The 27,322-nt window shown below is 40.0% G+C and overlaps 1 protein-coding gene across 8 annotated transcripts in view; it reads left to right on the forward strand.

Moving 5' to 3' along the window:
- LOC124111021 (dystrophin-like) overlaps positions 1–27,322 on the forward strand; it is a 480,101-nt gene that overhangs the window by 393,672 nt on the left and 59,107 nt on the right. For all 8 annotated transcript variants that reach the window (XM_048383638.1, XM_048383637.1, XM_046470561.2 and 5 more), the window contains 6 exons: positions 16,571–16,740; positions 17,199–17,355; positions 18,606–18,735; positions 20,015–20,166; positions 22,079–22,213; positions 27,171–27,301. In XM_048383638.1, the coding sequence (XP_048239595.1) occupies positions 16,571–16,740; positions 17,199–17,355; positions 18,606–18,735; positions 20,015–20,166; positions 22,079–22,213; positions 27,171–27,301 (875 nt within the window). The remainder of the gene's footprint in view (positions 1–16,570; positions 16,741–17,198; positions 17,356–18,605; positions 18,736–20,014; positions 20,167–22,078; positions 22,214–27,170; positions 27,302–27,322) is intronic.

Raw genomic sequence — 27,322 nt, forward strand, 5'->3', positions numbered from 1 at the left:
TTAGACGGGTGAGGGAATGTGTTGCTGCTGTGAGCTCTGTTCCCCTTGTATCAAGGCAGCTTGTAAATGATCAAGTCTGGGGCAAACTGTCCAGTGGTTGACAGTATAAACAACAGCCCATGCCATGCCCATCACATGACACTCATTCCATCATCGACACAGAATCACGTAGAACTGGCAATTGGTTGATAGGGCTATTGTCTAAACCTTTGTCCCCATGGGGTGCTGCAGGGTTGATAGGGAAATTGTCTAACCCTTGTCCCCATGGGGGGCTGCAGGGTTGATAGGGAAATTGTCTAACCCTTCTCCCCATGGGGTGCTGCAGGGTTGATAGGGAAATTGTCTGATCCTTTGTCCCCATGGGGTGCTGCAGGGTTGCTGGGGAAATTGTCTGATCCTTTGTCCCCATGGGGTGCTGCAGGGTTGCTGGGGAAATTGTCTAACCCTTGTCCCCATGGGGTGCTGCAGGGTTGCTGGGGAAATTGTCTAACCCATGTCCCCATGGGGTGCTGCAGGGTTGATAGGGAAATTGTCTAACCCTTGTCCCCATGGGGTACTGCAGGGTTTCTGAGGAAATTGTTTAACCCTTGTCCCCATGGGGTGCTGCAGGGTTGCTGGGGAAATTGTTTATGATCTTATGACAATGTGTGAAGCCTATTTATGGTGTCCCTCGCCATGATATTGCTGTAATATTGCTAAGACGGCGTAAAACCATACTCACTCACTCACTATTACTTATAAGCTTGCTGAGATCTTGCTGATTCAGCATTAAATTTTAATTTAACTGACTCTTTGAATGAGAGTGATTTCAATTTATTTGAGATGATCATGATCATGGTGTTGATAGGGACAGATTCTCGTTTTCTAGGCAATGATGTTGATGAACACAAATATGGCTGTCGTGTATCTGCACCTTTCTCAACATGCTTCCCTTACAATAAAAGGCTACAAGGAACATCTCAGAGTATTGAATGTCCTTTACAAATGACTATTGTTCCACACAGACACAGCAGCCGACACATCGCCACCTTAATATTAAGACCGGTTTAGCTGGGCAATCCGTAGGTTTCAATAAAACTGTCAGAACTCCTCTCCTCCCTCAGCAATGCTAAGAGAAGAATGTTATGTAATCACTCTCATAGCACTGTTCATCAGTCCAACTCAATCTTGCAGCTAAATTGGTACTGATACCAGATATTCACACCAGATCCAGAAGTCAATTTCGTAATCTAAACACATGATTTCACTTCCATTGCTGCTTGAATATGACACGTTTGTTCTGGAACGTAAGGCGATTAGCAGAACAAACCATTTCATCTGTGGTGTTTAAACTAGAAATCCCTAGCTGTCCAAGTTACACCGCGCTGCAAGGCAAACTGTTTGCCTCCATTTTGAGTGCTTGGTGCTATCGTTAGCAAGACCCATCCACAACTCAGGGTGTCGGTTGACATGGAGAAATTGGCAGGCGAATTGTTATTAAGTATGATTTGTTGGCATGAGGAGGACCTTTACATTCTTTATTGGAAGCAATTCATCAAAGGGTATAGCAATGTTTTCAATCACAGTCTCTGATAGGTGCTAGTTTCCTGTTGACTAGTTCTTGTGTTTGGAGCTACATTTTTAAAGTCTGCTGCAAGTATTTTTATAGGCCATATGATTGATTAGGAGTTTTTTTTTCATCACCTGTTTCACTTGATTATATTATATTTTACCCTGACGGTCTTTGGTTTAATTCCACCAATCTTACTGTTTAGCTGCAAGGGGTTGTCGGGTAGCCTAGTGGTTAAGGTGTTTGCCCTTCACGTCAAGGACCCCGGTTTGATTCCCAACTTGTGAAGCCCATTTTGGGGGGTTCCCTAATGTGATATTGCTGAAATATTAGTAAAGGCAGCTAACCACACTCAATCACTCACTCACTCACTCACTCACTCACTCACTCACTCACTCACTCACTCGGCTGCAAAAGGGCATGTCTCTAAATGGGTATATCATGGATTTCAGAAAAATGACAAACTTTAGTCTTTTGATAAAACAATAAGTGTATTTACAAAAATAACTTACATAACGATTTGTTTATCTTTGAATTCATTTGCCACTGAATGTACTGATACTGATAGTATCAGTTTTAACCCATATTTGTTTATTTGGTTTGGCCTGGTACGATATATAAAAACTGTCACCAGAGTTGTTTGGTCTAAATCATGTCAGCGTAACACAATTTTCCAAGCGTTATGTTTTTTCTGACAATTATTGATCTTTCTTTAAAAATCACACTCTAAAGTCTCCTAATGACTCATGCTGCAATTTTTATGATCGTTTCCACCATGGACAAAATCAATCATAAAAAGGCTTCTTGACTAGGGCATGCTTCATTTAAAGAGCTCAAGTCTCTCACTTCACCCAGCACGACACCAATGGAGTCGACAATGGCTAACAGTTGATTCCCTGACGTTCCATCGGTGCATGACAGCGCTCAGTCAGATAGCATGTTGTTAGCACGTGACTTTCATGTCTGGTGTCTTGCTAAATATTTGGAAACATGGCACCATATGGGTTTGTATTGACAGAGGGAATGGTTGAGCCATATTGAGGTCTTAGGTTGCATTCCTGCGGCAGATGGACCGACAGATGCTTGATCCCGGAAGGACAGGAGACTGTTGCCAGAATGAAGATACACTTCCATATATGATAAGCTGTGTTTCTTTACTTCTAGGGGTTTCTGTGAATGAGGGAATGTATGGTTGGTATTGCCTGCAGTTGTTTGAATAGTGCTGTCAATGTTTATTTGTCTTGAAGGCCGGGCCGAAATATTTTGGATTAGTTTTAAGAAAGAGTATTTTGTTGTCCACATGACAAAAGATTGACTTGCAAACTCCAGTGATAAATTGCAGTTGTTTGTGGCTGCAGATTAGTAATATTAAGGTCATACAGATTTATAACTGATTTTACAGATTTTCAAGGCCATTATGACAAGAAATTAATAATAAGAATGACTGAAAAGATAAATGTGAAAAAAGGGAAAATATCTTGAAATTAATGGTATAAGAATTCAGAATATGTTTGACATGCGTGTTGATTGTTAAAGATTTTTCATTTTTATCCTACAAAATGTCAAATTTGTTGGGGTTGAATGCAAAGCCTATTTTGAGTGGGTACACCAATTCTGTTGTTTTTAAGTGTGAACATGTGTCACATTATCCAGAAACATGGTCATTGTCCAAATGGAATCAACTGTTTCAATGGTGATTTGTTTGCTTATATTCTTTGCCATAGCAGTATAAAGCAATGTAGACTCACTCAATGAATTTCCATTCTCCAATTTTTCATTCTCATGAAAGCAGACGCAGTTGCTCCTGAAGTTGCTGGAACCATACAGTGGACTGTTTGCAGAGAATTCTATTGATTACGAAAAGGGTTTTTTCTTTTTTCTTTATTTGATTGTTTTATGTGTGTTTCTTGGTGATTTTTTTCGGAGGAAAATAGTGAGGAAAGTTTTGTAATAGATTAAATTTGCCCAATTTTGTCCTAGGTTTGTCAGCATCATACCCATGCTCGTGGGTTTTGCCAAAGTGGTAAACGTCTGAGACCTGCATCACTTTGGTCTTTCCTCCAACATTAAGCTGACATGCCGTGATGTTACTGGAATACTCTTCAAAGAGGGATTAAACCCAACTCACTCACTGACTCATTCTCATTAAAGCAGACGTAGTTGCTTCAATGGTTTTATTTGCTTCTCAGTGATTTTTATCGGAGGAAAATAGCGAAGAAATTTGTGTAGTAGATTGAAACACCTTCCTTCTCACAGATGCTACAAATAGAATGATGCCTTTCCAATGATGTTTTATTGTCATTATTTCTGCTTGTGGTGGTGGAAACAAAACTAGCAATCACTCCGTGTTCGTATAAACTTGTAATCAACATGGGCGTATGTCGCCATTAATGCCTGATGATGAGTCATCAATGCAAAACTAAAAAATAAATTACATGCTGTTTATAAACTAAACATTATGGCAAAGATATCATCTGTTTAGCTGGACTCCAAATAGCAGACAATTTTTTATCCTGCTGGTAATCTGATAGATATTGGGATGTTCAGAACTGGAGTAGAAGGTGGATTTGATGATGGAGATACTAAAGTCATGGTACGTCGGAAATGAAATGCAAAGTTGTCAGATGAAACATGCGTTGAAAATGTGATGAAGTACTATAATGGTGGTTATATAGATTTAGAAAATGACAAGTTATGAGTCGCCGGTCTAAGGTATTGATTGGAAATCAGCTTGAAATTGACATTTCCTCTCATTTGTCAAAATATTTCACATGGATTACCACATGACTCCAATCATGTGGCTATTTGTAATGTACCGATAGGCATGCATGGCCAACATTACGGAGTTCTAGATAGATTTGTGTTCTTCAATCTGTCAACTGACCCACATTACAACCCTGACACACTTCCGGAATTATATTTCCATTTTCACATTTCAAGTATTCATATAACGAGTTATGTTAAACTGCCAACTACTGGTTAATATCCCTGAAAAAAATGGTATAGTGGACAATTGGTAATCTACCTAAAAAACAAAAGTAATATTAAGAAAATGGGTCGGAAAGAAAAATCCATGACTTTCTGTGTGTACTTTGTGTCGAATGTGTCTACTAAATTTCCAGCTGTGTTTTCGATTACCATTGTTACCCAGAATGCAAGACGGTGGTATGTATTGGTAACTAAATAGTGTTAGTCTACGCGTCCAGCAATTGCTTCACTTCCAAAATACTGAATCCGCTAGAGGGGGTGCGCTATACTAAAGAAAATATGGTATTCATAACAAGTTATGTTAAACTAAACTACTGGTTAATATCCCTAAAAAAATGGAATAGTGGACAACTGGTAATCGACTTAAAAAACAAAAGTAATATTAAGAAAATGGGTCGGAAAGAAAAATCCATGACTTTCTGTGTGTAGAATGTGTCTACTATATTTCCAGCTGTGTTTTCGATTACCCTTGTTGCCCACAATGCAAGACGGTGGTATGTATCGGTGACTAAATAGTGTTAGTCTACGCGTCCAGCAATTGCTTCAAGTGGCCAGGGCCTTGAAATGGTGGTAAATCATCAGAAAACCTAATTAACACTGGTCAGAAAGACCAAAATTGTCAGAAGGTAAAAGCAAGTTTCTCTTCTCAGGCATTGTGCCAAGATGGTGGAGAGTCTGGTTTCTTCGGATGGGAGTTTGGTATCCTTCCATCAGGAGATGTGGTTTTAATTCTTAAAGACACCTTCCGTTGTTTTCTCTCAAAAGGTAACCTGAAACGTTTGATCTGGAAAGGGGTCATTACCTGGGCATGAAATAAGATTTGTCTGTGTGTGGTAGAACTGTTTCTGGTTTGCGGTCAGCCTGGCATGCTGGAAAGGGTTGGGTTTCCACGGTAATTAGCACGATCCTTCCACCTGGTTTGTTACGAGAAATGTGATACCATTAGAATGTTTCCCCTTTGAAGTTTCCATGTTTTCTAAACAACACCATCGTGCGAGGATATTAAGGTAATTGGAAGTATGACAACATGACAAACATGTAGGTATAAACGGGTATTTCTGTTGCTGTTAGTTGATTTGAAATATCACATTATTTTGATATTGTTCAACAAAAACCTATAACACAGATAGAGCCATAGTTATAAATAATGACATGTATTTCTAGTTTTCCTATTTAAATATGAAAATCTTTGTGTTCTTTACACTACCATAACGAGTTTATAGAATCAGAAATTTTGATTATAACTAATTATTATTGCCTAAGAGACTTGAGAAAGTCTAGATGGTACCTTGCCAGCATTAAGGGGATAAAGGGGGTCCAGATAGAAGTACAGGTAGATGTAAATGAGGTGAAGTTAAATGTTCAGGATTATTGTATTTACATAGTGACATACATGCATGTATACACATATGTGTGTGTGAGTATGCTTGTACAAGTCCGTATTAATGCTGGTTTTTTAGTGCTAACCAGTTGAGATACCATGCCACAGTTTGAAATGAATCCCCTACATAGAAAATGTATCGACTCCAAGCTGACCAGTCCTTGTTTTATCCCCTTACTGTCAAATGCCAGGCAGGGTAACAAGCAGCATTATAAACTGGCACTAGTCCTATAGTACTTGCCAAACTGCCCAATAGTTAGGTGTCATAAAATCATGAAATTTGCCCTTTTTAAGGGTTTTGTTGTATGTTACATTGTAAGGACTAGTGGACTAAAATTGTTTGTTTCTAACACTGACATCTAACATCTTATGCTATGATGCCACCAAGGGATCAAACTACTGACCATCTCCACTTGATCAGTGATCTGAGGACCTTCCTTAGTTAACAGCCAAGTGCCTATCAACCCCCTGACTTTGTTGATACATGTCATCGATCCCAATTTACAGACCGCCGTCATATAGCTGGAATATTGCTGAGTGTGGCATAAAACAACAAACCAAAACCCTTGCAACTATGATGGGTCTATTTGTGGTGGACAGGAAACCTGCCGGAGATGAGATCTGGGATTCTGCTAAGAGACGGTGGATCCGAGTCTTCTGACATCTCATCTTTCATTACAGAGAGACAAATATGAATACCCCTTCATCATTAAGGTTTCAATTTACATGTTTATTGGATGATAGATACAGATCAGTTTGTGTTTGTGAAGAGCTCTGTTAGAGGCTGTCCTGTTATGCAAGTGTTGATGAGGCTGATGGTGACTTGATGGTCAGTGGAGATACTCAGACTAATCGGTGGTCAAGGTCCTTCAGATCAATGTCCATCGTCGATGAAGTAGGGAGGTGAAATGGGCTTTGATGTCACATTCAAGATTATTGCACTTGTTGCTGTTTGTACAAGTCCATTTTTATGCTGTTCTGATACGGCTCTGCCCACTTAGATACCATGCAGCAGTTATCATGGATACCCCAATCTGACACAGTATGCAAGGTACCTTCTAGACTTCCACAAGTCTCTAAGGCAATGATAATTAGTTTTTAATCATAATTTCGGGATTCTATAAGTAATAAGAACAAGTTGTCCCTACAAGAGACTGGCATCCTTAGATTATCTAGACTTGCCTGTTATGAGGATAGATATACTATACATCCATGAACCTCCAGGCAGATGCTCTGTCCACCAGACCACAGAGGTGGTCCTTGTCAATGAGGTGTAAAGATGGCCTGAAGTGGAGGAGTACCAGTACTTGGACTCACTCTGAGATACCATGCAACAGTTACCATGGATACCCCACTCTGACACAGAATACAAGGTACCATCTAGACTTCCACAAGTCTCTAAGGCAATAATAATTAGTTAAGTGGAGGAGTACCAGTACTTGGACTCACTGTGTCATCTCCAGGCACTCAAGGCTGGGGTTGTTGCCATCTTCCAAAATGTCCAGATCAAAGGGATTCATCACAGATATTGTTGGTTCTTGCCGAGCAACTGATGTTTAATGTATAAGGTGCCTAGCTAATGGGAATGGGTGGTCAGGCTCACTGACTTTGTTGATGCATTTCATCGGATCCCAATTGTGTAGATCAATGCTAATGCTCATGGCGTCAATCACTGGATTGTCTGGTCCAGATTCGATTATTTACAGACTGCTGTCATATAGCTAGAATATTGCTGAGTGCAGCGTTAAACAACAAACAAACCTATAGGTCCAAGTGAGCAGTACATCAATATTGGCCACCCCCTGCAGTCCCAGGTCAGCAATACCATCTATATCTCCCTACGCCACCAGGGGGATGTGATTTGGTCAGCTATTACTGTCATGTTCAGACCTTGCTCTTCTCCATCTTACCCACGACTCTACGGGACTTGATTTACTGCAAGGGCTCTTGCTGCAGCTTCACCCCACACTCTCCCCATGTCTGTCTGTAGTCTCCAGAACGCTGTGGACACAGCAGTCCCCCACCGAGAGTGTGCCACGAGAATGTGCCACCGCCGTGTTGCATGTCAAGGCAAGATTTATTGCCATTAAGCTAGACATCATGATGAAGGCTTGTGGTACGTCTTGGTTTACCGTAAAGGTGTGTTCATCATTGCTGTCGGGTGTCTGTGTCCACCAAGTCTAGACCTTCTAATAAATGCCCTGCTTTAAAATGGCAAACTGTGGCGTTCTGATTATGTCTGCTACTTCTTAGCTGATGACTAGAATGTCAGTGTGGAATTTACACACCAGTTGAGTGATGCCGAAATCATCAATGTCTGATAGACAATCCTGGCTTACAGCACTCCATCAGAACACAAAATGGAAGATAATGAGACCATGTCTTTTTTTCGTAAGAACTCAAAATGGCTAATAACGACACCAGGTTGTTTTTGTTGTAGTTATGGATTTGAATATTTCCCAACATGAAGCTACTCAGTTAGCGACATGAGAACCATGCACGGGGTGATGGTTCCGGGTATTGTTATCATCTTCTTTTTTTCTGATTGATATAGGCAATATGTAGACTCTGGCTCAGAATATCAAGATTCCTCTTCTTCTGAGACTGTCCTGAAGAGTCTCTGGCCTTAATGCATATTATATTTTTGTTGAGAATTCAGATAAGGTCACCCGCCATATTGTATGGCTGATGCAGCATTAAGTTATACTCAATCAATGAATGAATCAATCAATCAGTCAACCAGCCAACCAACCAATCAATCAATCAGTAATGATGTAGACCTTCGACTGGAAATATCAAGATTATTTCTCTATTCCATGGGACTGTGTGTATTGGAAATATTGGAAACTAATAAACAGATCAGTCGGATCTGTCAGAGGAAAAGATAAACTATAACACTATGTTAATACTCAGTCAGTATACCTGCAACATGGCTTGGGCAAATTGAAGCAGTTATAACCTATTTCAGGATGTGTAGTCTCTTCTTGGCCTATAATGCCCAGCTGTGTGACCAATCCCTTAACACACAGGTCAGACTAGACTAACATTTAGTCTCTGAAATCTTATATTACACAATATCCTTCTTGACTCTAAAAATATACAAAAATTCCCTATGCTGTTTTCAGATTGTGGAATAGAGCTAGCTTGAGCTGGCTAGACTTGCTTTTGTATGCATTTCTAGATTATTATTTTTTCAGAGAATAAATATATTCCACGGTCATGGTGCAGGACTAAGGTCAGACCTTCACGATTATTTGACACACAGAGTAGTCAAGATAGACCACTGTCATGTGTATACCACTCAAAAGAAGTTGAGGAACACTCTGTGTTGTCATAGGACTATAATAAGTTACTGTTTCCTGGCATGACAAATTAACTGTAGTCATGTGAAAATATCAGGTGTTCTTTAACTTCTTTTGAGTAGTACATTACAAACAATTCTTAAAAACCCTTATTTCAGTGATGCCCACACACTGATGTCAGCAGAGTTAAATTATATGGGGTTCCTTGGGTCCGTGGGTTTTATTGCTGTTGTTATTTTAATGTAGGAACCATTAAATCAGGCTGATGACAATGACACCTTTACGTATTAAAATGCATAATTTCAAATACTGTGTTGGTATTAGCAATCACACTCACTGACTGACATGATATTCTTGATATGAAACCAAAAATTCAAACTCGACGTTCAGCCATAAGTCATTTAGCCAATTTAACATATAGTCAAAAAGTAACACCAAAACATTATATTTTGCATAAGGAGAAATTCACATGGACCCAGGAGCTTAGATTTAAGACAATCTTGAAATTGTTTTCTTCCAAAAAAGTAAAAATCGTACATGTAGTAAAAGTTTAAGCTATGTGACATAACATGTGTGGGTATATTCACATAACATGTGTGGGTATATTCACATAACATGTGGGTATATTCACATAATGTGTGGGTATATTCATATAACATGTGTGGGTATATTCACCTAACATGTGTGGGTATATTCACACAACATGTGGGTATATTCAAATAACATGTGTGGGTATATTCATATAACATGTGTGGGTATATTCACATAACGTGTGGGTATATTCAAATAACATGTGTGGGTATATTCACATAACAAGTGTGGTTTATTCACATTACGTGTGGGTATATTCATATAAAATGTGTGGGTATATTCACATAAAATGTGGGTATATTCATATAACCTGTGGGTATATTCACATTACATGTGTGGGTATATTCACACAACGTGTGGGTATATTCACATAACATGTGGGTATATTCACATTACGTGTGGGTATATTCACATAAAATGTGTGGGTATATTCATATAACGTGTGGGTATATTCACATTACATGTGTGGGTATATTCACATAATGTGTGGGTATAGTCACATAACATGTGTGGGTATAGTCACATAACATATGTGGGTATAGTCACATAACGTGTGGGTATAGTCACATAACATGTGTGGGTATATTCACACAACGTGTGGGTATATTCACATAACATGTGGGTATATTCACATTACGTGTGGGTATATTCACATAAAATGTGTGGGTATATTCATATAACGTGTGGGTATATTCACATTACATGTGTGGGTATATTCACATAATGTGTGGGTATAGTCACATAACATGTGTGGGTATAGTCACATAACATGTGTGGGTATAGTCACATAACATGTGTGGGTATAGTCACATAACATGTGTGGGTATAGTCACACAACTGATGCCAGCAGCTCCTGCAGCAGTTCCCTGCACTGTGGGGCCCCAGCAGAAATACACAATCCTGTAGATGAAGACTGCATGTGGGAGACACAGATGGCCACATAGGACTGCTCTATCCCCACTCCACAGGACAATGTTGTGGACTAGCCGGCACTGAGATGCAGGGAGGAAGGAATGTGATCTATCTACAGTCTTCCAGACATCTTTTTGTGGAATGGACTCACTGTGGAACCAGCTTTCATCTTCTTTGTTTACAAGGGATAGAAATTGCAGAACTAATCTTATTAAGTCCTAGCTGGTTGGTTGGGTAGCCCAATGGTTCAAGTGTTAGCCTGTCTTCCTGAGGGTCAATTCTCTTCTTGGTAAAATGTGAATGTTTTTGATGTGATACGAGTAGATTTTTGTTGAAGGTGATTTAAAACCTGCTCACTGTGTTACTTTTTATGTGAATTGAGTGAGTAATCATGTGGATTTTGCACTGATTTATCACAGCGGTGTCAGTGAGGGTACCTCACACTTCCAGACAGGGATTGTGGAAGCTATGAATGAACTCCCTGCTCATACCTTCTGCATTCTGTTGTTTCTTTGTTGTGTAGCTCTATGCATGTGTAATGCATAAAGGAAGAATGATTGATATAGGATATGATTGAGGAATATATCTATTATCACACTGCGAAGGAATGGCATGCTCCATTCTGGGAAGATAAATTCTTCCAATAGAATGGTTTTTTTTACCGTGACACTCTCCGATAAAATAGATGAATACTTGTTTTATTTCTTCAAGGAACAGTTGGTCAGCTATGAAGTAATCCTCCCAGTGTGTTCAATAAAGACTGTGTAACACTTGTGATGCATTATTCACGAGGTGATCAGTTGCACTTTGGTGTGTCCTTTGACCTTGACCTTGTGTCTGGCGAGTTGACTGACCTCTACAGCCCCTTGACACAAGACATAGGTCACACCACAATTGTCTCCAAGTAGACGTGATTGATATTGAACTGTTGTGAAGACACTGTAAGATTAAACGGATCGTCAGTGGTCACAGGAACCAATTTGGCTGCAATGTCAGCTGATTGGGTTTCATAATTATAGTCGGTGGAGGGGGATCAACCTGATGGCAGTCACTTCGTGGTCTGTGATTAACTGTAGGACAAGTGGGAATGGTACCACAGATTTTGTTTCAACGTATGAAGTTTTAATTTATTTATGTGTGGCTTACTTTCAAATATTTTGTCTAGACACTTGTGTCCCAGAGTGTGTGGACCGTGACCTTGAAGGACCTATGGTTATTTACAGTTGCCCTTGTTGTACCCTTGTAGACGGTTCTTTACACTGTCAACTCAGCTGTATAGTTGGTGCCCTAAAGAGCATATCTTAATTTGCTACTTGGAGTTTCAGATTGTGTGTTTGACACTTGTCAGTCAGATACACTGTGTGAGGATTCAGAGTCAGATTAGATTCCCAAGTTGATTATAAATGAGGATCTGGTAGTTACAATATGTGGTCGCGGATTTACTCACATGTTTGTCTTTGTATCTGTGTGACTGTTACTGTACCTTTAGGGCTGTGTACCTGTGTGATTGTGACTGTACCTTTAGGGCTGTGTACCTGTGTGACTGCATGTGACTGTACCTTTAGGGCTGTGTACCTGTGTGACTGTGACTGTACCTTTAGGGCTGTGTACGTGTGTGACTGTGACTGTACCTTTAGGGCTGTGTACCTGTGTGACTGCATGTGACTGTACCTTTAGGGTTGTGTACCTGTGTGACTGTGACTCTACCTTTAGGGTTGTGTACCTGTGTGACTGTACCTTTAGGGCTGTGTACCTGTGTGACTGTGACTGTACTTTTAGGGCTGTGTACCTGTGTGACTGTGACTACTTTTAGGGCTGTGTACCTGTGTGACTGTGACTGTACCTTTAGGGCTGTGTACCTGTGTGACTGTGACTGTACCTTTAGGGCTGTGTACCTGTGTGACTGTGACTGTACCTTTAGGGCTGTGTACCTGTGTGACTGTGACTGTACCTTTAGGGTTGTGTACCTGTGTGACTGTGACTGTACTTTTAGGGCTGTGTACCTGTGTGACTGTGACTGTACCTTTAGGGCTGTGTACCTGTGTGGCTGTGACTGTACCTTTAGGGCTGTGTACCTGTGTGACTGTGTATAATGAGCAAGCACATGGCAGGTGTCAACATAATTTTAAAGTGAAATGGCAATAGCATTACATGATATGATCACACACACATATTGTGTCAACTATTCAAATATTCTGCACCAAGTTTGAGTTAGTAGGCACATGTTGACCATATGTACCAGATATCAATGTATGTTCATGCTTAGACAAATTTTAGTTTTGTCAATAACATAAGTATTTGATATTAAATATGAAACTTCAACTTGTTACTAATATATTTTATCACACGTTCTAGTACATTAATGTTTGCAGAGTTTGTTAGTGTAATTTTCCATGTCACTACAAACCGATTACAGTAAAATCACCCAAGTTAAGATTTCATCTTCAGCATGAAAGTTTGATACCTCCTCAAGACATGGCGGTTAGATGTGGCAAATTTGATCCTTCTGGACAGATTGTCTTGGAAATAAAAATGTGTGAACAATTTTTTAATGGATCTCAATTTCCTACAAGTTCAACAAGTCAGAAAAAATCCTTTTCAAGAGTTCTTTGTGAATTGAATTATGTCCACCTGGGGAAAGGTTTTGTGTCCTTTCTTGGATTGGAGTTTCATTTTTTAAATTGGCTGGATTTTCACTGTGTGAGGCAACATTTTTAACAGACAACCTTGAAATTCAATTGTGAAGTTCATGATGAAGTTTTTCTTTACTTAAAGATAAAAATAAATGTTTGTGTTTATTGATTTTGAGAATAAATGGTTTAGCTCTGGAAAATCCAATATGTTTGAGGCAATAGTTGGGTGATATTACTGACATGTTTCCAGCTTTTTGGAGAAGAAGTGCTATTTGCTTGATGTCAAAACCTGTGTTTTCAATTTCCTTCATAAAAACAGCTTTTAACATTTATTCCCATTAGAATATGAAGTTAACTCCATATATTGATGAAAAATATGTGTAGGATGCTATATTTCTAAGTTAGTCCCATGATATTTGGTTATAAATTTATACTCAGAATGAAAAACATTTATTTTGCTTCTAGACAAGCCAAACAGAGGATCTGTTTTAAAGTTTTTCTTTGCATACTTTTAAAATTCCTAAACTGTTTTGTACGCAAGCTGAAGAACATTTATGTACCACTGATTTCTCCATGGAGGGGTATAAGCTACTTTAACATCTCTGAGTTGTCAAGGGAGTAACAGAGAAAATATCTGATGATAACCTCTTATTAGGAGTGAATACTTCAAGCATTTGGGACTAAGCTATAGCTATAATTGGTAGAGAATAGTCTCAATCGGCCAGACAGGCCCTGACAATAGTGTGTCGAGATGATCAATACGCTGACTCGGCAATCTTGGGCTGCACATCTTACAAACGAGGTGAGGGAGATGGCCGCTGAGTGCTCTGAGGAAATGAAAAATCGTTGCCTCATTATGGCTCTACCTATAGCCGTTGCTAGGCTTTCTGCGATTGGATTTCATCTGCAGGGAATTTTAATTGCTATAGGAGAGGTGGCTAGATAAATACTTGGAATATTCTGTCATATGTTTCGGAAATTACTGCAGGGATGTTCTGTGTTATCAAATTGAATTTATTTTGTTAAAAAAAGTTCTATCTACACGTTTCAATGTGGTATGTTTCTATAGCAACGATAAAAATGTGATGTTCGATGTTAAAGGATGTTGGGTGTTTGTTCAACATGTCACCTGACCTGTAGTTTTATAAATGATCACCTCTTGAGTGATCGAGTGAATTGTTTGTGCGGAAGTCAGACATATTCATGTCATAACGTTGCAGCATGTTTGTAGTCAAGTCTGGACCAGGCAAACTTGTCATTGCCAGAATGAGGAAGGATAAGAACATGGTGATTGTCAGCCAAATAGGTCATTGTGTCCACTCAATCCACATTTAGTGGGCTCTTTTGACATGCATGTCACTTACTCACTCGATCAAAACCCACTCACTCACTCACTCGACCCAAGTCCCCAACCACTTACTCATTTATAAAACCACCAACTGACTCACCCCAAACTCACTCACCCAAACACTATTCACTCACTCACTCACTTAAGATCCACCCACCCACAAACCCAAAGCTCACTCGCTCATTCAATGAAACCATAAAGCCACCCACTCACTCACTCACTCACTCACTCACTCACTCACTCACTCACTCACTCACTCACCCAAACACACATCCACACACCCACTCACTCACTCACTCACTCACTCACTCACTCACTCAAACCCCATTCACTCACTCAAAACCCACCCACTAACTTGCTCACACAAAACCTACTCACTCACATAATATCTTTTATGTTCTGACTCTACCTTCAAACAGCTGGAAATATTTTATGTTCTCATGATATTCGGTATCCATGGTACTGTGAAATGAAAGCAGATCCAATATTACTGCAGGCAGTTCACCTATATTTCTGACCACAATACATATTGTTCACTACCCAGCTTGTGTTCGGGCTCGAGCTGTTAAGAGCTGAAGGACCCATCTAAGTCAACTGACGTCCTCCAAAAAACCTCCAAGATAATCGGTGACAAAAGTCTCGCTGAATTACAGGTCATTCTCTCACAGAGTGGATCATCTTGCAGAAAGCTGTTCATTACGGGGAGCAACACATGGAGGATTGTATTGCTGTGGGCCTGAAGTCTGCAGCGCTCCATCACTTGCCTAGTTTTTTCTAGATACCTGCTGTTTCGCTGGAGTCCGTTTTGTTGGTAGCCTGATGCATTTCATGGTAATCTACCATGCCAACATGATAAAAGGGCAACCGTGTAATGGGGTTCGCCTTGACAGTTGTTGCTTTTTCCTACATTCTGAACATGGCGTTTATTTTTGTATTGTATATTTCTGTTGACATGTACATGAGTGAGATACTGTGATAAAAAGCATGCAATACGACTGTGGAGCTATGCGATATCTGTCATTATTGCATGTTGAATATACATTGCTCGTGTCAGATCACTTAGTGTCAGATGCAGACTTCTGGCAACGTTGAGATGGATTGCCATCAGTTTTATGTCTGTTCATGGTGCAGACAACTGTGGTAATGTTCAAAGAACACGCCTCAGTGGGGGCACGGGTGGCCCAGTCGTCCAAGGCGCCACGAATCGCTGTGCAGAGTTGCGTCCCTTGGGCATGCCAGAAACCTATGATTATGTTTCTAGGTTTGTCAGCACCATACCGTGCTCATGGGTTTCACCGAAGTGGTAAACGTCTGAGACCTGCATCACTTCAGGCTTTTCTCCCACATTAAGCTGACATGCCGTGATATAACTGGAATACTGTTAAAAGCAGCGATACACCCAGCTCACTCACATGTCTCAGTTTCGTACTGGCTGCTTTCAAAGAAACAAAACGAGAATCCACAAAACTTTATGCTGAAATCCCTGGACTGATATGCTGACATTTACTGCCACTGCAGACAGAAATTGGAACATCCCATAAGAATACCATGACAGATAATGCCAATAACGTATTTTTCATACGACTTGGGAACAAATTATGATTGAAGGCAACCAACCTTCAAAGAATGTTTGGAATGTAACTTTAATTTCTGTTGTCATGTCTAATTAGATTATTACTCTTCAAGCAACTAGCAGGTTCTTCTATCAATGCTTTTGAGAATACTTCGTGTTGACTCTTATAGTTGTACACTGTAAGTCCTTTGTCGTTACGATTGTGCAGGCGAGTGAGAGTGGCCTGCCTTTGCAATACACTTCAATATCTACTATGTACTGATACATGCTAATGTTTCTGATTTGTGTTTCAGGACTTGCAAGCCGAAGTCGATGGCCACCAGGGGGCGTATGAGTCTCTGAACAGTGCAGGCAACCAACTGGCACGCGGGATGGGGACATCAGATGCCCAGAAACTGCACCGTCGCCTTGAGGAGATGAATCAGAGGTGGCTCAGCCTCATGACCAAGAGCATGGAGATCCGGTATGTGTCTCTATGGTGTGCAGGTTAGGTGTGGTATATTGTCTATATAGTGTGCAGGTCAGGTATGTAGTATACTCTATATAGCATGGAGGTCAGATGTGTAGAATATTCTATATAGTGTGCAGGTCAGGTGTGTAGCATACCCTATATAGCATGGAGGTCAGATCTGTAGAATAATCTATATAGTGTGCAGGTCAGGTGTGTAGCGTACTCTATATAGCATGGAGGTCAGATCTGTAGAATATTCTATATAGTGTGCAGGTCAGGTGTGTAGTATACTCTATACAGCATGGAGGTCAGGTGTGAAGTATACTCTATAGAGCATGCAGATCAGGTGTGGGATATTTTGTATATAGCAGGGAGGTGAGCTATGGGGAATAGTCTGTCAGTATGGAGGTAAGGTGTGCAATATAGTCAAGGGTTGAGTATATAACCAGCAACTATTGTTTGTCGTGCAGGGGTCGGCTGGAGAGCAATGCAGAGCAGTGGATGCACCTGTTGCGGACGCTGCAGAACCTCATCAACTGGATCCTGCAGCGGCAAGAGGAGCTCCAGCAACAGCAGCCCATCGGTGGAGACCTCATCAGCGTGCAGCGCCAGCACTCCGAGAACCAGGTGAGCTACAACAGGAACAGACTACCCACATCACCAAGGACTCTGCTTGTTCATGTCTTCCATATCTGTTTATGTTAGTGAGTGAGTGAGTCGGGTTTTACACCACTTGTAGCAATATTCCATCAATAGCAGAGCAGCGGACAGCTTCACACATTGTACTCATGTTCGGAATGGAACCCAGTCCTTGAGCATGATGAGTGCACACATTTACCACTAGGCTACCTGACCGCCCCCTTTGTTTGTGTTGACGAAATCTGTATCTCACCGAATTTAGTCAGGCCTCACTTATGATCTTGGAACTTGTTTGAACTGATTTCTGGATGAACATGCCTAAATGCTTTATGGCAAGAGATTAAGGAGAAAAAATCCAATTTGGAGAGAAGGTTTTTCATTAACTATGAGTTCAGGATACTGACCTGGAACTATATTAACGAGGTGGCTTTTTTTCAAAATGAAACTGAAAGAAGAGATCTCAATGTAAATGAACTTTCTTTTGATTGGTATGGTACATCCCTCTTAAATTAAAGACCGATTCATCCTTGAAACAGGATATCTTTTGTCTGCCAAGAGAAAAAAAATACAGATGTACATTGCCAGATATACTACTCAAAAGAAGTAAAAGAAATTCCAATTTTTTCATATTATAGTTAACCTGCTGGTGGGTAGTGCAACACACAGCTTACAATTGTGGGTGTTCTTTAACTTGTTTTGAGTGGTATATGTTGCAAGGAAAGCAGTTGAATAAGTTTTATCCGTGCAACAGTTTAGTGATCAAAACTTCAGTAACATATTCACCAATACTTTTGTTTAATTTGACTGATATTCCCCTACTGTGATATAAAACTCGACTCGCTCACTCTTTCACTTTTCAATTACAAACATTCATTGATAAAGGTTAAAGCCCCTGTGAAGATCTGAGTTACAATTGGGCAAAAACCTGTAGTTTTCAAAAGAGGAGGGAGGAGATCAGGTGGTCAGGCTCACTGACTTGGTTGATGCATGATATTATATCCCAACTGCATAGGCCGATGCTCATGTCAGTCACTGGATTGTCTGATCCAAGCTGATTATTTACAAACTGCCATGATATAGTTGGAATATTGCTGAGTGCGGCGTTAAACCCCAAAACAAGCAAAGGTTAAACCATGAAGGCCAATTCAGATGAGAGCGCTGCAAGAATTATCTCCCTTGATGCACAAGGCTTTCACTATGAACCTACCAGCTAAGTCTGTATATGCCTGTATTTACAGAGGCTCCATGATCAGCTGAACCTGAAGCGCCCCCTAGTGGAGCAGAGCCTGGAGGCAGGTCGCTTCTACCTGCGCGAAGAGGGTGACGACAAGAGGCTCAGTACAGACAGCGGGGACAGTAACGAAACAGGTGAGGGTCGTGTCGACAGCATCATCTCCTGTAGTTCTGGGCCTCATTTCACAAAGCAAAATTAGTGCTAAGACAATTTTAACTCCCATACTTTAACATAGGCTTACTATAGTCGTAGCGCGAAGTCAATCTTAACTCCCATACTTTAACATAGGCTTACTATAGTCGTAGCACTAAGTCAATCTTAACTCCCATACTTTAACATAGGCTTACGATAGTCGTAGCACTAAGATCGCTTTGTGGAACGGGCGCCTGTGGACAGGAACTAGATTGTGAATTCCTTAAGTGTAATCAATGGAATAGGTTTAAATTCTAACCACTGTATAAAGACTTAGATTGTTATTAGGTAAACCACATTTTATTCCCGATTTTTCAAATGGTATTACCGGTATACATGAAATTAATGAGAATTCGTAAACAGCCTGAGAATATATTAATGCATCTCCTCTTTAAAATATTATTTGTTGATTTGATAAAATATCAGATTGAAATTCAAATGATATAAGATTTATTCTGAACCAACAATTTGTCATCTGTTAATATTGGAGAAATGCTGTAATTAATCACAAGTTTATGTGATATAAGTGGTTTTATACATATTTTCATGATTTAGATTACAATGTAAAATTGACTTTGTAGGTGCACAAAACTTAACTCTTCCTGTTACATAAAAGTTAAACATGATATTTTCAGTAAAATATATTTCGCTTGTAGCGTTCATAAAGCTTACTGATTTGACTTTGTATTATGGGGAGTGGGGGAATCAGGTTAAACCATCGGCCGGGCTCATGCCCAAGTCCTTGGTTTGATTCCCAACATGGGTAAAATCTGTGAGGTTCATTACACTTCATAAAATACCCTGTGGGCATGTCTGGTTGGAATTCCTCCCAGCTACCTCGGGGAAGACATCATGGACCGAGGGTCAGGCTCTTTGACTTGGTTGATTGCATGTCATCGTACCCTGATTGGGTGGATCATTGCTCACGATATCGATCACTGGATTACCAGGCTCGATTGTGTACAGGCCCTTGTCATACAGCTGGACTATTGCTGAATACGGCATTAAACAACAAACAATTTCATGAAGTCATACAAATTTTATAAAACTCAATTCATTCACACACTCATGTCAATTATTTTAATTAAAATTGGCTTCATTCTTAGATTACGGTAGTAGTGTGTCCAACATGCAGATATTTCATCCGGTATTACATCTCCTTTTCTGAACTGTATTATTCACCTTTGGAGTTTTTGCAAGTGTTAATGTGTGTTTTGTCAGACGAGGGTTCTATGACGGATGTGTCAGCAGACATGGACGCTCGGCACCTCATCAAGAAGATCCGGCGACAAGTTCGACTGCTCAACAGAAAGTGGATCGAGATTAACCAGAGAAGCAATGAGTGGCAATCGAAGATCGATGAAGTTATTGAAGTGAGTCCACGTACATGTGACTAACAAGACTGGGGATTACTGAATCTCACCTAGGCAGATTAACATCAATTCCTTTCCATGTTATTTTAATACCAAAGAAAAGGAAATGACTGTAATTTAAGATTGTGATATACTTTAAAGGGGGACAACTCTTATGTGTCTGTTGATATATGTATGAAGCTAAGAGATAGATAGCTTGTGACAGTTTTGGAGCTGTGGATGACCCAAAATGAGATATGCCAACCTTTATGACATGTCAGAATCACTATGATATTTTTATCAATGTGATAAAGTGAAGTATATGAGTTTAAGCAAAAAAACGTTTCCTCTGATTTATTGATTTTCACTACTAGATTGCAGTGCTTTAGAAAGCATGTTGGTTAAAAAAACAGACGGTATGTTGATATGACTTTATGGAAGACAGTTACGTCTACTGTATGTCACAAAGCTTTTATCCTCTAGTTCATAGTGTAACTCCTAACAGGCATTGTCACATAACTTTTGCTTTTCACGTTTCCAGATTTTTGGGAGTTCGGGGGATGCAATATAAAAGATGAATTTTGTCGAACGAATACAAACAATCATCCTAATGGTTAAATGGTCTTTTAAATGACTAGATTTTGACTCCAGTTATCACACATATTAATAATTGCCAATTGAGGATGGCAAAGGGTGGATCCAGCATTCTTAAAAGGGTGGGGTCCAAGATATCAAAATCCTCTGTCAGTCAATTTAACTGCCTACAACATACTTCATTTGAACCTCAAGGGGGGGTGTCAGACCCCCTGAACTCCCTTCTAGATCCTCCTATGTTAGCATCTATGAAAACTTCTTTACAGAATATGCCCCCTCTATAAACCATTTGCCCACTCTGTCAATCATTTACCCCCTCTGTCGACCATTTTGCCACCCCTGTCGCTGCTGGGTGCCAAGTTCCCAACTATACAGCAAACAAGGTCCCAGGGGCCCATATTCACTATGTGAGGGTAGCAGTACCACTTTCATACCTCGTGTACTTCAAGACGTAAACAGTCGTAGCTACGATCATTTGTTGGTGAACCCTGGACCAGAGCCAGACAAATAGCTGTAAACTTTATCAGCCTAAAGAGCTGTATCTACATCCTGAAAGTTGCCACCATTTTCTTTTCCCAAGTCACAACAAAGGCAGATGAGATAACGTGTCTAATGTTCGCCCTGACTGAAAAAACACATAGGTTGATTGAAGCAAGATAGACTCAGTGTCGACTTGTTTATTCTCCATGATGTGATTATGTAATGCATCTCTTCAAGAAGCCGTTGTTGAAATCTATCTGTTCACATTTGCCTTTAGTTCTTTCCTCTCTGCCTGTCAGATCTTGTTCCTGTTTTTATATTTTGTTGTTGAGAACAGTTTCTCAGTTAAATGTGCTCAAACTAGTTTCAAAACTATCAATGTGATATATTGCTAGTTGTTGTAGTGTCCATACTGTACAACAATGTTTGTTGTAAGTTGTTGTACTGGGGTAGAATAGGTCTTCAGCAACCCATGCTTGCCATAAAAAGCAACTATGCTTGTCGTTAGAGGCGACTAACTGGATCGGGTGGTCAGGCACGCTGATGCGTGTCATCGATCCCAAATTTTGTGGATCAATACTCTTGATGTCAATCACTGGATTGTCTGGCCCAGATTTGATTATTTACAGACCGCTGTCATATAGCATATTGCTGAGTGCGTCGTTAAACAACACACAACAACAAGTAATAATGTTTAACTCTAGTCACGATATGGCCTAAATACTGCCAATGTGACTTTAAGTTTGAACTCACTCTGCGTGTGTCTGAATTACTGCCGATGTAGCATTATGTTTTTACCCTGCCTGTCAGATATGATGTTTATGGCAATGGAGACATGTCAATGATTTCCCCACTTCAGAAAATGGCGATGTTCCATGAAGCAATGGAGGATCTCAACGGCCACCTGCTGCAGGCTGAACAGGAGAAAGCCAAGTGGGTGTCGGTCGGCGACATCATCATTGAAAACCTCCAGGATGAGATTGACGCAACTAAGGTAAGAAAGTGACCTACTGTTTTCTTATACCACTCAGTGTTTTAGAAGGATGTTTTATTGTTTCATGGCTCACCAAAGTGGTCATCAATAACGTAGCTTGTGTCCTTCACTGTAAAGGGATCCATGTGTTGCGTGTTGGAACCACCTCGATCATGATACTGGTTTTGTTGGCTCTGGCCTGTGATCATGGGTTTGGAAGAAGAGACGACTAATGGAATCGGGTGGTCAGGCTCACTGACATGTTGATTGTATGCCGTCATATCCCACTTGGGTAGATCGATGCTTATGATGTAAATCACCGGATTGTCTGTTCCAAAGTCAATTATTTACTGACCGCTGTCATATGGCTGGAATAGTGTGGCATTATTCTACAAAAAAACAAAAACATTGTGGTACATGCACAGCAAAAATAAAAAGCAGTTTCTGGTATCCGGATCTCTTCCGACTACCTCCGAAACGCATCCGGGTATCCGGTGGCAGATACCTTGCCGGATACCAGATTGGACACCTGGAATCCGGCTGTCTGGCACCGGATACCTCACCGGATACCTCACCAGATACCTCACCGGATACCTCAATCTAGGTGTCTTAAGACTGGCATCAATTTGGGATTCCCTCCGTGATAAAACTGAATTATTTTCCAACCTGTGTTTAAGAAATTATTAAGCTAATAATAGTTAATATGATCTCATCATCTCTATCCAAAGTTGAGTTTTGTACATCCATAGTCAAATTTTAAAACAAAAATAACAAGCTGACAAGATTTTGACACTCTATTGCTTGGCATGCATCCACATTACTCAGACATTGTATAATACAGTCCACTTGGATTTTAGGAAGTCCGATCTTTTATGTATGAATTCCAAAGTTGACAGGACATCGCATTGGTTGGAAGCTGTCAGCAGACCCAAACTGGCAAGACATTGAATAATGTGCTTGATCTGTTAAAATATAGTCCAGAGTTCAAACATGTGGACAGAGCACAATACACTCAACCAGTTTGAACAAAACATCTCTAACAGCTCCACACAGGGGTAGTTCCTTGTGACAATGTTAGGAGCTTTGGGTTTACAAATGCTGCCACATGCTTGATTGGCCAGCAACTTGTGAAAGCAGTTTCGGACTTGAATCAAAGAAATTGGTACGAGTCGGTAGGACTTGTCACTCAAGTGACTTTTTACTGTTATGGTTTCAAACTCTGATTTACAGTTCTGTAATTAAACATCCTAATCTGAAGTTTTACATCTCTGGTTTATCAATGGATGCTAGGAGTGTCTCTGATTGGGTATCTTATTACTGATATATTGACTCAGAAGTATCACGATATATCAATTTATCAATTAATAATTACATTATTCTATAGGTGTACAGATAAAAAATAATCTATATACACCTGCAATTAATCAACTTAATGCTAAATATGAATAAGGCTGATCCATAAAACATTCGACCTGTGAAGATAGAATAGGTCTTCAGCAACCCATGCTTGTCGTAAAAGGCGACTATGCATGTCGTATGAGGCGACTAACAGGATCGGGTGGTCAGACTCGCTGACTTGGTTGATGCATGTCATCGTATCTCAATTGCGTTGATCGATGCTCATGATCTTAATCACTGGATTGTCTGGTCCAGACTCGATTATTTACAGACTGTCGTCATATAGCTGGAATATTGCTGAGTGCAGCGTTAAACAACAAACCAACCAACCATTAAACATTCAAAATTGAATTTCTCATTTCATTGTCTATGTTTATCATGGTAATCTTAATGAATATATGTTTATGTCGCAGAGAATTATTAATTCTAATATTCTTATTAATAAATTTTATATGATACAGTACTGATATTTCAGGGGGCACGGGTGGCCCAGTCGTCTAAGGCGCCACAATTCGCTGTGCAGAGTTGCGTCCCTTGGGCACGCCAGAAACCTATGATTGTGGGTTTCGAATCCCGGTTCACCCTGATTATGTTTCTAGGTTTGTCAGCACCATACCCGTGCTCGTGGGTTTCACCGAAGTGGTAAATGTCTGAGACCTGCATCACTTCGGGCTTTCCTCCCACATTAAGCTGACATGCGCGATATAACTGGAATACTGTTAAAAGGGGCGTTAAACCCAACTCACTCACTGATATTTCAAATTTACCGACATCACAAAACGCGATGGAATCCCTGATGGATGCTACACATGAGGAGACATAATTTGTCAGCAGCCAGAGCAATCCGTCTTGATGCCCATATTGTTGATAAATTTCTGCTTTTCTTATCGTTGAAATGTTGGATTTATGAACCCCAAAGTCAAGAAGGTGAGAAATGTTATCATCCTAGCCATGTTACCAGTCACAAAATATTTTCATGATAAGACGTGATGAGATTTCTCTGTAGTTCTAGAATGTCACTTGTAACAGAATATATTCGTTACTTGCCATAATGCCCTTAGGCCACACATGTTATATTTTTAATTTCATGGGCTGGCCACCCCTACTGAAAAGCAGTGATCTAAGAAATAAATTAAACATTAAAATATTTATTTTTGTTATGTTTCCCACTAGTAACTAGTAATATAGTCCCTTGTATACCAAATAAAATGTTGTATATAAATTCCATGTCTTCATCACTATCAGTGATTCAAGAGGCCACCTGCAGTTTTAAGTCCTTGACAGAATGACTTTCATGTGAATAATGAAATAATTGACATTTATTTTAACTATTACTTCAACCATCTTTGTGTGGAAAAGCTGGAATATATCTGTGAAACATAGAATTAAAAATGTGTTGCCTTAGCAATCTGCTCCAAACAGTTGTTTCCTTTAGGGGAGTGGAATATATTCAGGGGGTGGCCCAGTCGTCTGAGGCGCCTCATTTGCTGTGCAGAGTTGCGTCCCTTTGGCATGCGAGAAACTTATCATTGGGGTTCGAATCCCGGTTCGGCCTGATTATGTTTCTAGGTTTGTCAGCACCATACCTGTGCTTGTGGGTTTCATCGAAGTGGTAAACGTCTGAGACCTGCATCACTTTGGGCTTTCCTCCCACATCAAGCTGACGCGCCATGATATAACTGAAATACTGTTCAAAACGGCTTTAACCCCAACACACTCACTCACTCACTCACTCACTCACTATATTCACTAAATATTCAGAGTACTGGAGAGAAACAAGTCGTTTATCATGTTGTATCTGACATCACTGTTTGAAATGGAGTATGAAAGAGTGGAGGTCCTTCCTATAACCCTAATGGTAAAAATTTAATGAGTCCCTTGATTAATAAACAAAAGCAGAAAATCCCATGGACACCCAGCGCCCTTATTTTTCTATCAATGTGTCGTGTGATCAATTTCAATAAACAACATTCCAATAAAGTTTTTGAGAAAATTTATCATTCAATTTTGGCACATTTCAGGCAGAAATTATTTACACCTCTTTGATTCTGTGTTTTATAGTAATATTGAGGCTGTGATTGTGGACTAACAAAATAATTCACTTAAAGTTGAATTAATTACAAAAAATAGAAATGATTCGATGTTGTAATGAATAAACATGATCACAGCAGCACAAATGTATTGATCAATACATGAGGTATTGATCCAGGCTGTAACAGCTGTATTCTACACCAGCTATGCACAAAGCTGTTCTCCACAACACCTGAATGCTGACCAACAGTTACAGCTGTTAACAATGTTGCCATTTACAAATGGCTGCAACAGTCCGTAATGGCAGGAGTTTATTTGCCTGATGTTTGTATGTCAATATTGATGTGATTGTCAGCTTCTATACATATTAAATATACTCAAAGCAGTTTAAGAAAACTTCATTATCTTTATCTACCCTTTTGCAAAAAAATTTAAAAGACCATTATGAATAATTTGTACCAGGTAAATTAATTATGGGGTGGTACAGCAATTGTACTGTACTTTTTCAACAATTCTACACCCCCCCCCCCCCCCCCCCCCCCACCCCCCCCCCCACACACACACACACACACACACCAACACAGACCCCAAAGTGTATAATGAATGGCTTGAAGCAGAGGCTTTAAGAAACAAACTTTTGTTATATAAGAAATAAATGACGAGTGGGAGTTGTTTATCGTACAATAAAACACTACAGGGAGAATACTGGTAAACCATGAGGGTCACAGTTGTTTATTTCCGATGTGAGATATCAACATTATGTACAGCCTCTTTAAGGATGTTGATAAAATGTACAAACTTTAAAAATATTTACCCAAATTTTAACGATGGTAACTCCCTGAATAGAATCCGACCTCATAAATGTCGGACAAGTCCATTTTACGAACAGATGGGTGAACTTAGGTATTTCCTGGATATTCTCACAATCCTCACGCCGATTGTACCTTTTCTCCTAGCACCGATTGTCAAATCTCTCCCACTTTGGGATGTGATTGTTCGGCCACTGTGTTTATCTGCGTAGCCCAGCTACATCTATGGGGAACAACTTACTTATCACTTCCCTTTAAAAAAATAACATTGTTCAGTATATGACATCATCAAGTTGCGAGCGCATATTCCAATCTCAAGAAATGACGTCGCGATAGAACAATGTTTTGTCATGAAATAAACCACTCGTCTTTGTTCTTTGCGATTTTCGCGAAGCTATCTTATATTAAGTTATAATTAAGGGCCATTACATTGACACCCAGTGTGGGGCTGACCAAGGAACAGGAGGAAATCTATGATAATTAGGGGCGGTCGGGTAGCCTAGTGGTTAAAGTTTGCTCGTCACGCCAAAGACTCGGGTTCGATTCCCGACATGGGTACAATGTGTGAAGCCCATTTGTGGTGTCCTCCGCCGTGATATTGCTGGAATATTGCTAAAAGCGGCGTAAAATCATAATAACTCACTTACTATGATAATTATGACAAATGGTCAGCCTTGTGTTGCAAGCTATGATCTGTGATCTGTGGATGCTTTTTTTAAAGTTTGACTTGTTTGTTGCAGGCCTTCCAGCAGAAGGTGGCTCCCATTCAAGGGGAGGTTGACCATGTCAATGACGAAGCTAATGACCTTCAAGCAGCAGACGTCATCCTGTCCCACGTCAACGTCCGTAAACTTGAAGATTTCAACACAAGGTAAGCGATATGAATCTTTTT

Source organism: Haliotis rufescens, unplaced genomic scaffold (genome assembly GCF_023055435.1).
Source record: "Haliotis rufescens isolate VD_foot unplaced genomic scaffold, xgHalRufe1.0.p SCAF_5, whole genome shotgun sequence".
Lineage (NCBI taxonomy): Eukaryota > Metazoa > Mollusca > Gastropoda > Lepetellida > Haliotidae > Haliotis > Haliotis rufescens.